Raw genomic sequence first — 14,468 nt, 5'->3', positions numbered from 1 at the left:
TTTTAAAGTGTTAAAAAATTTAATATTAAGTTGTTAAGAAATAACATAATATTATAATTAGTGTAATTGAGTGAGAATAATAATGTAAATAAGTTGTTTATACCACTCATGTTAGAGATTATGAGAAAGAAGAGGAGGGAGAGAATAAAAGGTGGTTGAACAATCTACCTAGATATAGTGTAAGAAGTTAGTGTTGTTATAAAAGTTGACTCATGCGATATATACAATATATTATTCCACGAGAGGTCTGCAATGGAAGCAAAGTATTATTGATTAATGAAAAAAAAAAATCTTCTATTTGGCTCTCCCTAAATTTCCAATGAAAGTGACATAAGACAAGACAGAATTATTTCCCTCTAATTAAGAATTTAAAAAAAACCTTGTAATAAGATAAGGAAACAATCAGATGTCAGTTGAGTCTATACCTGGTTGAGTTGAAAAAGAGTCACTAAAAAGAACAAAACTGTCAATTACTCCAACATATGTACAGATAACATAGCTTCCATTGAGCTAGTAGTTTAAAATGTAAATGAACATGATGCAAAAACTAGCATATGGCTGGCTATACATGTCCTGCTGGCAAGGTTTTTGCCAGTATCAATTGAATGACCATGAGTAGCAATTTGTTCTCAGCGGAAGGTTTTCTCTAGAATCAAATTGCTTTAATTGAAAATGCAAAATCTGATTGATTATGACTTTATTCCCTAGTTGATAGCCAATTCACGCAGCTGCAACATTGTTCATCTCATTTATGATGCCAGAAAATGTACTATAATCAGATGTCAGTTCAAAATTTGGTACAAAATCTGTACAAAACCTTAAAACAGAAGCCAACTTCTGCGAGTCCTTGGTCAAAACAGCTGCTTCAAGAAATAAACTGGGGGAAATTGAATGTACCTGCATCATACAATGTTAACTGCTTACAAATCTGAATTATTAAATAATCAACATATATCTCTGACACCAACATGCTACTAAATACTCAACATAACAGCACAAAATGAGTGTAATAGAACAAATCTATTCTATAATTATTAATTATTGATAGCAAAATATTGAATATAATTGATAGAATGCAGAAATATTCTCTACAGGATGCTTGCATCATATATAAATATATAAGATCTTCATAACCCTGGATACACACAGACACACATCATTGCATCAATAAGGCATACAAAACTCAGAAGTCACGATGATAGGTTTTTAATTTTTTTAAAACTGTAATTATTTTGTCATTAAATACAACAAAGCATCAATAAACTTTTGATCGGTAAAAGTAACCTTAGCTTGAACCCATATGTAAATATGAGAATGTTCTATTATAAGAAAAGTGCATACAGCACCAATATGGAGATAATTTCATCACTTCCTTAAATTTTTCAAATGTATGCGGGTTGCATATATAATACAAATTTTCAGGATAACATCCCAACTTTCTGTAATTGTGTTAGAAATTAAGAAAGTATTGCTGCATTAGGCTGTCATATGATAAATATTTTCCCAAATTTTTCAAAAACTAATATACCTCTGGTTTGCTGATATTTTCCCCAAATGATTTTTGCCGTTCTGGGTAGGACTACTTTGGCCAATTGCTTGAAATGTATTTAAATGCATACATTCTAAAAGATACAGCCACTTGAGCCAATGAAGAATGAATGATGAAATTAAACGTTAGAATCTTTAAATACCACTGAACTTTAATGAAATGATAATTAATGGTCAGCTTTTTACATGATGAATTGTAGTAATTTAATGGTAGTTAATGGTCTAGCTCTCTACTTGATGATTTGGTGATTTCCTCACATATATTGGTAGGTTGAGAATTTATATATTGGCTATTGCTAAATCTCAAGTAGCATCAAAGATGATCAACCAACTCACACTCATTTCAATCCTATTTGTTCCATTTTCTTGTTATTTTCCATGCATGCCTTGTTTACTCAATATTGCTCAACACTTATTTACATATATTCACTCCCTACCTGAAAAACAACATTACACCCTAGAATTTACTTTGAAGTGCACATCATAACTATTACACCCCAAAATTATAATCGTTTAATTGGAAACCATCACACTTCCTAACACTAAAGTGCTAGTAAATTACTACTTTTGATGATGATGCTAATGATAACAAATTGTAATGTCTCACGGTGAAGGAATTGGAACTAGGCCTCCATTTAACCCTAATGCAGACCCAAGTGCAATAGCAAGGGATAGGGCTTGGAAACATGTCATCCTGGGGCACAAAAAGGGAGTTGTTACATGTTGGCATTGCGATGTAACATATAATAGGGGAGGAATAAATAGATTGAAGTATCACCTAGCAAATATACCTAGACGTGATGCTAAAAAATGCAAAGATGTACCCCAAGATGTTATGCGAGACATGCAAACTCTTCTAGAGGAAAAAATAGAGAGAAAAGAATTGAAAAAGAAGCAACAAGAAGAAATGACACAACTAACCCAACAGAGATCTTCTAGTTTTCGCTCTCCATTATACCCTACTCCATCTACGAATGCCACTGCTTCTACGAGTGTGACCATTAGGCCTTGCATTCGTAAGCAAATATCAACACTTGATTCCATGTTTGCTCCACGCACAGCTCCAGGTGCATAACCATCGCTTGAGAGCATGGGTTGGAATAAGGAGAAACATGATTATGCAAAATTGGCACCTGGAGTCTTCTTCATCTACAACAACATTTCATTTAATGCAGCAAGGTACTTATTTAAATTTAAATTTATGTCTTCTCTTGCTTTCAAAGTTTCAACTTTCAACTTTCAAGAGACAATAATATGCTTATTTTGTTTATTTTAATTTGTATTTTGTTTTCAAATTTATTTATAATACACTAATTTGTTTAACTTTAAATTTTATTTTATTTGTTTTAGATCCCCTTATTGGCAAATTGGAATCGATGTTGTTGTTGTTTGTGGTCCGGGGTTCAAAGCCCCTAGTGTTGAAGCGCTAGGAGGCCCTATTTTGAACCAAAGGGTGGCTGATGTAGAAATTGCAATCAAGGAGCAACGTGAGTTGTGGAAGACGAAGGGTTGCACCATCATGATTGATGGTTGGACTGATAGGAGTAGAACACTCCTCAACTTTCTTCTCTCCTCATCAGGTAAACCGTAATTGTACTTAGTCTTAGACATTAAAAATTTAGAAGCAGAACTTGTACTTAAGTGATTAAGTTTATAAATTATGAATTTATAAATTATAATTCATCATTAATTATTATACTAATTTGTTTCTTTTTCTTCAGGTGCCATGGTTTTTTTGAAATCAATTGATGCCTTAGGAAAAATAAAGAATGTTCAATAGCTTTGTGAAATAATGGATGAAGTGATAAAGGACGTGGGTGAGGAGAATGTGGTGCAGATAGTTACAGATAATGCAGCAAATTATGTTGTTGCAAGAAAGCTTCTTATGGAGAGACACCCTCACATATTTTGGACCCCTTGTGCTACTCACTGCATTGACCTCATGTTAGAAGATTTTGGTAAACTCCTTTGGATAAAAACAATTATAGAGCAAGGAAGGAGTGTATGCAAATTCATATATAATCATACATAGGTCCTCAACCTCATGAGGAAACACAATGGGCAAAAGGAGTTGTCTCATCTAGGGGTCACTAGATTTGCAACCAATTTTCTCACATTGAAATCTTTGCTTGATTCAAAGGGAGATTTGAGACACATGTTTGTTAGTGAGGAGTGGATTACATCATCATATGCAAAGACCACTGCAGGGATTGATGCAACTGATTATGTTTTTGATGAAGCTTCTTTTTGGACACCGATTGCTGATATTGTGACAGTAATTTTCCTTTTTGTTCTCATTTCAACTTTATTTTGTTTATGAAATTATGTTATAAATTATTGTTTATTTTTTAAAGAAAAAACTTAAAGCTGATTATTTCTCTTCCAACTTTCATAATGATTGCAGTTTCTAAAGCCGCTGCTTGTTCTCCTACGAACTGCTGATGGAGAGAAGCCCTCAATGGGCTACATTTATAAGGGCATGGATAGGGTGAAGGAGGCCATTTGCTCTTTTTTGTAGGGAATTGAGATAAGTATGGGCCTATATGGGATGCCATTGATAGACATTGGCACAATCTACTTCACAGGCCTATACATGCAGCGGCCTACTTCTTTAATCCAGCATACCAATTCAGCCCACATTTCAAGGCTAATCATGAGGTGTGGAGTGGTCGCTACGATGTTGTAAAGAGAATGTCACCTGATTCAACAATTGGAACAATTGTAGTCCGTGAGATTGAGTTGTTTAAAAAGCTCAAGGGGACTTATTTGCACGGGAGTTGTGCAAGAAAAATAGAACAGAATTGATGCTTGGTAAAAGTCATTGATTCTACATTCTAATTTCTAATTCTATTACCATTTTAATTTGATAAATTCAAAGTTATTGATATGATTCAAAATTTTCTTGTTTCAGATGCATGGTGGGAGATGTTTGGCACAAAGGTGCCAAATTTATAGAGGATTGCGATTCGCATCCTAGCCAGCCATCTAGTACATAAGGATGTTAACATAATTGAAGTCTATTTGAGCACATACACTTGAAGAAGCGCAATAGGTTGGGAGTGAAAAATTGAATGATCTTGTCTTTGTTCAGTACAATCTTTGCCTTCACCATAGACAGATCCTTGGCACCGATTGTATTAGAGAATGTTGATCCTCATGCAAAGTGGAACATAGAGATGGATGATCCTATCTTCAGTGATGAAGATGTGGAGTGGGTAGATCAGGTGGATCAGGAGGCTAAGGCAGTAGTGATGGCAGTTGAGGAGGCTGGAGTACGAGGAGACAAAATATAGTACCCTGAGGCTAGGAGTGATGGATCCCAGTCTGATGACGAGGATTATGTGGATGAGGATGAGGTTCAGGCTCAACCTCAGACACAGGGAGAGAGGATGGCTCTAGAGTCTTCCATGACTTATCTTAGGCACACTCGTAAGACATAGACTACTATGAGCCTTAGTCTTCTGATTGTTATTTTGATATATGTTTTGAACTTTTGAATTTGATACCATGGATTTCGTAATCCATGAATATTGTAGACATTTGAGTCTTTGACACTGGAATGACACTATGTTTATTACTTTAAATTTATACTTTATAGTTTATAACTTTATATTGTGTTATTCAGTTTTTTCCCTTCAGAAATTCACTTTTATACTTATGTGATCTATGCAAAATTGTGCGCATTAAGTAGCTTCTATTTATCTCAATTATTGTGTATTTGATGTTAATTGACTAAAAGATACGTGAAGCAATCTTAAAATCCTTACAAATCTTTGAATTTCATGGGTTTTTCAATTTTCCGAGTCCTTGCTGAGTCTGGTCGCCAAATTCGAGTCCAAATCGGATTTTGATTTTTCGAGTCAGAGGCGAGTCCAAGTCTCGTAACTATGGTGTAACTACTCACAATGAAAGACTTGTAAAAAATAACATATCCCCTTCCTAGAGTTTTGCAATAAATAATTTTAATAAATTGCAAAAGAAATATTTTACAAATAAATAATATTTAAAATAAATAAATAATGATTTATGTATTGAAATTTAAAATAAATAATTATTAGATAATAATTATAATTTGATAATTAATTATCAAGGCAAGAGCCTACAACGTATCGGTAAATTGTGAGCCTCTCATCGGGGAGGTCTTGGGTTCAAATCTACTTGAGATTAACACAATAATAATAATTAATCTTAACAATAATAATAAATGAAAAATAAATAATCTAGGCTTCAACTGATTACCCCTCAACAAATTTTTTATCACTTAATAAAAATATAATCATAATATTAATTATACATTTAATAAAATATTATACATACATACATACATATATATATATAATTAATAATTAGTCGTTATCAAATAAAATGTCTACTCTCCATAAGATGTAATCTTTCGATGTCTAGGATATTTAATGAAGATTATTCATTTCACCATCAAACATTTCTTATTTAATATTATATCATATCTGTTATTCTATGGAAGAATAGCAGATTAAAAATATAATTATTATTACTCATCATAAAGGAAAGAGTTATGTCACTGAATATAAAGAAAACAGAATGATTATTATTGAAGGAATTGAATTATCTGCAATGCTGGCAAGCACTGTTTAACAACAGTAAATGTTGTAGTGTACTAATGAGAAATACTGATCTACAAAAAAATACTAAACCAGAATTATATATATTCATCCGTAAAAAATAAATATAATCATAACAAATCGATAAACTCATATGTACTCAAAATCCTATTAATATTGACTTATAGAAGGGAAGTTGTAATGTTACCAAGGAGGGGCCTGTATAAATCCAAGCAATGGACCTTTTCCCCAAAATAGGGTGTGGATCAATGATCCCGAGTGCCATGCGCGCATCATCCCAAGAAAGGCTTAAAGGCTTGGATATGTAAACTCTGAGGTAATCCATTGTAAAGTTGGTATCTAGGCAACTTGGTTAATACCCACTCTCTGTCTTGAGCTGAATTAGTAATAAGGCTGGACATGAACATTAAAGATAAATCTAATAAGATGAATGACAAATCCTATCAGGGACATTACAATTCAAAGCCTAATTGAGAAATGTAGGATAAACGAAGTCTAGTCCATGCAGGGGACATTACAGTGTAGCCCTGAATAATAAGTACAATAACAAATATATTGCCAAGCCAAAATTGGTTGAGAATGTCAACCGTCGGCAACTATCAAGTAACAATCGTTAGAGACTAAATTACAAATTAACTTATTTTATTTGTTGCGAAAGTACAATCTTCTCTCCAGTCATTTCCGTCCCATAATGTCACACAATTTTTTGTTGCTTCTTCGTTTTTCAGTTTTTTAGAAAACTAGAGGGGAATAATTTTTCTATAAACTAAAGGAAATATTGGTCACACGCTTTTCTATTGGCTGCCCAAGGATCTGCCTGGGATTGCCTAGATTTACCCTAAGTGTCTGAGGTCTACCTTGAGCACCCTAGGTTCCTTCAAGTAGAACCCCAAGTACTCTTTGTCCTGGACCCAAATAGGACCCATATGACTATGAGATCTGCCTAACCACACAACATAGAAAAACAATAATCAAAATAGTTGCTACAAACACGTACTATATATTAGCGTTTTTATCTGCGTGTACCAATAATAAATTCATATATTTACTTTGATCTTTAATCCCAAATCTTACCATTGTTTTTTTTATTAGTTAATTTATTTTCATGTCTTAACATCTTCAAACTCAAATACAACTTTGAGCCAATAAATTGTGTCAAAACGTCACGCCTACTATAAATTTTCCTGTAGCTAAGTGAGTAGAATGGGCTAGGCAAATTTGCAAAGGAACAGTGTTCTCGAGTCTTATGTACTTAAAGGGTCGACAATATGTGGAGAATGCATATATAGTACTTGATAGCAATAAAAGCATTCATATTCTGTGTTTGTATGCCAATAATTTCAATTTCTGAAGATGGGCATGTTACTGTTCATCCAGATAAATATAGGTGAATCCGGTGGATCTCTGTATGTGACTGTGAGTTGGATGCTTTATAGTAGATTCAACAACCAGACTTAGAGATAACTCATAGATATCTCCTCAAGGCAGGGAAAGGCACAACTAGAATATCCTGTATGTCTCAACTAATTTGAGATTTAAAACATCAAACTCAACTGAATAAGGGCATGGAAATTTTGTTCTCACTATTAAACCTCTTAGTTATAAGAAATATTCAAAACAAATGGGATGTTTCAAATATACGTTTGTAAAAGAATCTAACATGTAGTCTCGACTCTCAATATTCCAAGCTCTAGAAATTTTTAGAATATTCAAGTGGCTAATTTCATCAGATAATCTAGACACAAAATCTGTGCACATGTATATACAGTGTATATATGTTCATGATTCAGACATGAGTATATTTTGCCAACTTCAGTAAAAAACAACTCTAACAATGGATATCCCTCAAGGTAGGTGACTGCATGGCTAAAAATATCCTAAAGCCTCAACATTTCTAACATTACAAAATTCAAATTCAGTTCAATATACTAGGAGCTCATTTACATGGTTGCACGCACTCATAGATCAAATTCTGGACTTGGTGCGGACATTCCACAGTTGCATGTTGGAAATGGAAGACACTGCACTTTCTTGTTTGCTTTTCCTCTGGCAGCGAAATGCCATCTTTATCAACATTGACTAATATTTCAAAAGTTCTACAATATTACATATACAAAAGCTTAACACGTTTATTGAAGATTCTTTAAAAATTAAAATTAATGGTTTGTACATGTTGCTTTCTTGGCAACATACCATAAATACATAAAATTTCATATGCAGAAGCTTAAAATGACTACAGAACATAATGCACTGTTACCAATATATCACAAACATTCCAGTCTGTACAAGACTTATGAAATTAATATGATTGATTCAAAAAAGAACAGAAAAATTTGAGATCGAATTTAACAGAAGACTCAATATTAGACAAAAAACACCTGTATTTTTTGTTTTAAAAATTGAATTTCACTTTTAATAGCAATTTCACTCTACTAACTGGAAAATATTTTATATCTAAAAAGCTACACAAAATAGGATGTATGAACCAATATGATTTGTAGCAATAAAGCCAAAAACCAAGCCTCTATAACTTGTGTATGGGAGAAGATTAAGAACATACAACCTTTTAAAGGATGTAATAAAATACGATAAGAACCTAAATAAATCTGTTATAGTAGGAGAAGCAGTCGATAAAATTTGAAAGAAAAAGAATATGACGTGTTCACTCAAAAGGCAGAAGGATCTCACTTTATTTCTTCGAATATATCGCAAGGCTTCCATAAAGCGTCCCTCTTGAAGTAGAAGTGCCACATATTCACTATGACAAGAAAGCTGTCTTAGCATGTCTATGCCCAACTTACGGGTTGGTAAATGAAAAGAACCTATCTCCAAGAGTTGCATTCCAACCTCCTTTGAGGGCTCCACAATCTACAAACAACATAGAAAGTAAACCTCATAAAGCTTATGCTCCATATATAAATATTAAAACATGTAAAATCAAATATATATTTAGGTTCTCAAGAATCACAAAAATGAATTAAGTTACATTAACGCACAAAATTAACAAAACCAATTGATTGTGTTGCCACCTACTAATGACAAAGTTCTTATCAGACATCATCAAATTCAAATGGTGCAAAATTCCAAATCTTTTCAAATTGAGACAAAATTAAAATAGTTCCAAATAAATTTATTTCATAATATAAAAGGACTTCAAAGTTTCAAGAGTCCATGATGTTTTTTAATATAGCTTTTAGAAAACCAGCAAAGAATGAAAATGGAATCTCATTTGAGTCCTTCAACATCCATTCTTAAAATAAAGTGACCAAAGAAATGTATATATAGCTCCTTAAATAAATAATTTGAAAATTCCCATGAATTAACCAACCTTCTTCACTGCCATATCTCACTAACCCAAAAAAAACTAAAAGTAGTCAATAAAGACAAAATAATAGACCAGAAACAATAATGGCACTTTAACTGAGGAAAACATAATTAACTAAGCGCCAAATACAAAAAAAAATGATCAGTCAATATCAAAGGACAAGCTTCAATTAAAGAAAATATGAACACTCAGGTACAAGGCAAATTAACCATCTCCAAGGCTGGGTTTTATAAAATTAAACAGAAAATATGAACAAGAAATACATAACAATGCATCACTTGGTGAAATGAATCTGATTTGCAACAACCCAAGATTTGTTATGCAAATATGATGATTTGTCAAACAGGAATGCTTTGCTAAAACTGATCTTCCAAATCAAGACATAGATCCATCAAGTTCTCACAGAATACTGTATGAATGACATCTTCATTTCTAAGTGAAGCAATTTCATTTGCAATAACCCTAGCCATATATATGCAAACATAGTGACTTGTCAATGACAAGTACTCTGCCAATGCTGTTCTGTCAGCCCTATTAAGAGCCATTTCCCTTGTGTTCGTTGTATCAATGGATCTCCTGGTCTACAAAAACACACTATCAAATAAACTGTGTTCCTTGGCTTCAGATATCATCTCGTTCACTGATTTAGATGCCAAGTGTTCAGAGAAGTAAAATTTGACCTAGTATATCTTCTCAGTATCTTGTTTGATCTTGTTTGAGATCTCAACGTAAGGGAAGAAACCTTGAAGTTGTTCTCTTGATTCTGTACACATATATCCTAGCTCTCTCACATTTGAAATGCAAATAAAACATGTTTATGTTGCAGCCATAATATTAGCTGAAAAAAATCCAAAATATAGAAGCTTCCAAGCATTAATATTCACTGCATAGAGAACACAGTAATTATAACAATAGGTTAGGTTATTTAGGCCCAGGAATTTGGTACAAATAAGAATACACTACCACTGAATCAATAGTATAAACACAATTCTATTTCTATTGTGAATGGAAGTAACCAAATAAAAAATTCAAAGAGTTGGATACAAATGGTAGATAGACCATGAAATTGTAACAAGGAACTCTAAGGAAATACTAACAATGTGCATAAATGTAAGTGACTTTTCTTTTAGACTAATCAAATCGGATAGCCCCCTATAAACTGTAGTAAGCCAGATAAACTTTTTAATGTGACTGGTGACACTAGTGCAAAATGCTATCCAGTACCACGTGGACTGCAATGCATGGTTACCAGGAGACCCGTCTCCCCCCTAAAAGTGGCGTCTCGGAGACCGAGACGCGTCTCGGAGACTTTTCGCGTCTCCGGAGACCTCAAAAAAGGTTGGAGACTTCATGACGAAGTCTCCTAAAGTCTCCCCGTCTCCTAATCCAAAAAGTGAAGTCCCCTCGAAGTCTCCTGATAAAATATAAATGTAAAATATAATATTAAATAATTTTATATATTTTAGCCCTCATTTAAATGTTTTTAATGCAAAAATTTAAGGTACTATATGAATTCCGTAACAACTGCTTGGTGATGTACGTCACCTACAGGAACACGATACAAGTCTAAGACAACATATTGGAAGCTGTACAGGATTGCAGTAAAGATCCCAAATCACATAAATTTATGCGGCTGAGAAATTAGGGTGCAAAAACTGTTGTTAGTGCATTAGAAGATAGTATTACGTATGTTACAAAAATCTGATATGCAAATGCTTGATAATAGTATTATTCCTCATGAAAACCAAGCATCTATTTGCTGATAAAGACTCAGCGATAACAGTGATAGACTAGAGGTTTTATGTATGTTAACATGAATGTATTTGGTCCCATATTTCTGTTTTTTCAAGAGGATATCATGTTTCAATTTGATGTATAAGTCGTATTTGTTATTCGTACCTGTTTATCTGCTGTTGGCAATATCCTAGTACCAATATAGGAATCTTTGTTAGTTGAATCTGTGTAACTGGAAAAAAAACAATATTACAAAATGATTTACTCCCTTTTAAACTAAGCAATCCTAACTCTTAGTTAGAAAATAGAAATCCTAAGTGTGTCTCTATGCATGCATCAATGTTGAATAATTCAATAATTTTCACAAATTTTTTGTAGCAATGCCAATTTGTCAGGTTTTAAAATCTATTTCAGTAATGTACGTATGTATCTGACCGCTTATTATTATTATAATCTTTGACAGTTTGACTCTATGAATCTATTTTAATTTTTAATGTGACAACACTAGTATTATTAATTTATTATTTACTTTAGTCTTTTAGTCTTACGGTATTACTATTTTGAAATTTTGAAATTTTGTATTTACTTTTAGTATTAGACTCTTTAAGTTTAAACTATTAAAAATTTATTTAAAAAAAAATTAAAAAAAATTACCGTCTCCAAGTACCCCCCGTCTCCTATTTGAAAAATTGCCGTACCGGTACCAGTACCAGTACCGGAGACCTCAAAGTCTCCCCGTCTCCCGGTGACCTTGCTGCAATGAGATTGGACCTCATGTAATTAACCTTAACACCTCAGCAAAAAGAAAAAAAGCCCAAGGCCACCAAGTCATAGAACAAGACAGCAGTTGGGTGATTATTATTGTGAGAAGGCTGACTCGGTCTTAAAACAATATGCTGCCTCAAACATAAGCCATTGTATTTTATTAAAGGGAGGGCATTATTAAGACATCAACTTATAAATTTAATTGTTAAGGCAAGCTGCAGCACTCCACTAAAAAGAAGCAACCTTAACTGATTGAAGTTAACGAATTGGCAGGCAGCATTTATGTTTATAGTGGCAGGCTAGGACATTTTCAGTTTAGTCAGTCAGCAAAAATTAGATCGTTATCAAGGAAGGGAATAAACCGGTCAAGGTAGGGATCATCTCACAACCGCTGTCAAATAGGATACTACTGGCTGCACAGCCTTCTACATGAGCTCTGCAAAGAAAATACTATGGATTGAACGCTGAATAAGAGTCTCCTCTGCCTGAGCAATGTCAGAGAAGGAGAATCCTGATCCACACTAGTTAACTAACTAATGATGAATTAAGTTGTGATGAAGGAGCGTCAATTAATCAATTGCTGCAAAGATTCTGGAGTGAGATAAAACCTCTCACATTATGCTAGTCATCACAAGATCTTTCAAAGGGCTCAAATATTTGTTTTGTTATGTACTTCTCTATATCTGCAGTGCTTATTTGCGTAGTGCGCACAGGGTTATAGCCTGTTCCATTGGAAGGTTAAAGGCGCATGCATAAAGGAGGAGATAACTGGAACTGCATCAAGGTTGTCTGATTCAAATACTATATCAGTAAAACAAAACATATTCCAAATCATATCATATTCAAAACCAAGTCAATCACATGATCATAAAGATGGAATAGGAACAATGATCTTACTTGATAAAGATCTGAAAATTATACTTTGTAGATCACAAGAACTTAGATCCACTGCATATTTAATATTATATTGAAGAAGAAGATTGTATCCTTGCATTCCCAATTAAATCATGAAATAAGTTCTCTAAGATCATAGCATTGCATAGCAATCAATCCATTAGACCCTTCCATCAAAGCCCCCAAGTTCATGAGTATAATTATTAGATTAAGAAGATAGAAGAAATCTTAGAAGAGACATTACAGTGGTATCGAGCTAGCGAACTTGCCAGATTTGGGTTAATGTTGGAAAACTTGATTAGGGCATCAAAAGATATCAAGCCACTGGCAAGATCACTATTTGAAGCAAGCAACAAGCTTAACACTTAATTACAATCAAGGGGTGATACTTTGAACACACTTAAATGGGTAGAAGAATGCCTGATACACATTGAGGGGACATCCTCATCCTCTGAAGTGTTAGATATAGACCTAACTCCTATAGTAACCACCTTGACACAACACAAGTGTTTGAGGCATCATGATGAGGAGATCAAATTGTTGGTTACCTCTTGTTTAAGATAGGTAATGAGAATCTGGGTACCTCTAGTCCCCTATGACAATGACACAATGAAAGATGCACTTGATTGTAGATAGTTTCAAAAAGCAAGGAGGGTTGGGGGACGACTTAGCCATCCCTAGCCCTCCAAGGGATGGATGACCATTTCCAGGACTGATGTTGACTATTTCTGAGTTTCGGGGATAGTTTTCAATTTTTCTGCATGACCGGGGATGATTTTCAAACATTTTCGAATGTTTCCCCATCCCTTAAATTGTTTCTGTTTCCAGTACTAGTGCATTTAGGGTGGAAATGTGTTTCCGAGCAACGCTGCATATACATTATTCCACAAAGTGTTCAAACAATGCGTTAAAAAACTAAAACCTCATTTGAATATGGAAGAAAAAAGAATCAAGCTATAAAATGAAGGGAAGGAACAGCCTTTAGTTGTACATGCAGAAAATAAGGGTAACAACATACAATATACAAGGAGAGGCATTGGCTTTTGACACTTATAAAGAAATGGAAGCAATCAATTCTTCAAGTGCCTTTTCTATCACAAAAGAATTGGCTACTTGGAATCATGAGGATTATGAGACAGTTACTATTGCAAAGTAAATACACGAGGAACGAGCTAAAAATGATAAAGGTTTCACATCTGTTGTAGGTGAAAACTTCCTTCATTTCAATGAAAAAGGAGGTTTTCTGTACTACAAAATGGTCCTATGAAGAAAAATGCATGTGAAATTCAAATTCCTTTTGAACCTAAAATTGCTCTTACTCCCTCTCGGGGATCATGGATTGAGAATGAAATTGAAGAGATTTAAATCTATTAAAGATAAATTAGGTCAAGATTATCTTGTACCCTTTGAGAACATGGTATCCTCCTATCAGTCGATTGTTGTTGGCGAGAGGTGCATTCCCTCTAATGGAAGTAAGTCAAAATAGATGTTATATGACAGCTCAGATCACCTTGAGGCAAATAAAAAGGATTTTAGATAGTAGAAGGTAGGAAAAGACAATTATGGGTTGCAAAAGAGGGAATGAAAGGAGATAAGTAGAC

At 33.7% G+C, this 14,468-nt stretch overlaps 1 protein-coding gene across 9 annotated transcripts in view; it reads right to left on the bottom strand.

Annotated features, from left to right (window-relative positions):
* Nucleotides 1-429: 429 nt before the first annotated feature.
* LOC149575418 (C18orf8) overlaps nucleotides 430-14,468 on the bottom strand; it is a 148,467-nt gene continuing 134,428 nt past the window's right edge. For all 9 annotated transcript variants that reach the window (XR_016360170.1, XR_016360171.1, XM_089815150.1 and 6 more), the window contains 2 exons: nucleotides 8,838-9,017; nucleotides 430-897 (listed from right to left, as the gene is read on the bottom strand). Coding sequence is in view for 7 of the 9 variants with exons in the window: in XM_089815150.1 (XP_089671276.1) it covers nucleotides 721-897; nucleotides 8,838-9,017 (357 nt within the window). In the remaining 2 variants the exon portion in view is untranslated. The remainder of the gene's footprint in view (nucleotides 898-8,837; nucleotides 9,018-14,468) is intronic.

The sequence above is a fragment of the Cupressus sempervirens genome, chromosome 2 (genome assembly GCF_028749045.1).
Source record: "Cupressus sempervirens isolate cs-2001-9-10 chromosome 2, ASM2874904v1, whole genome shotgun sequence".
Classification (NCBI taxonomy): Eukaryota; Viridiplantae; Streptophyta; class Pinopsida; order Cupressales; family Cupressaceae; genus Cupressus; species Cupressus sempervirens.
The sequence above is the reverse complement of the archived record's forward strand: the minus strand, read 5'-3'. Positions and strand labels throughout refer to the sequence as shown.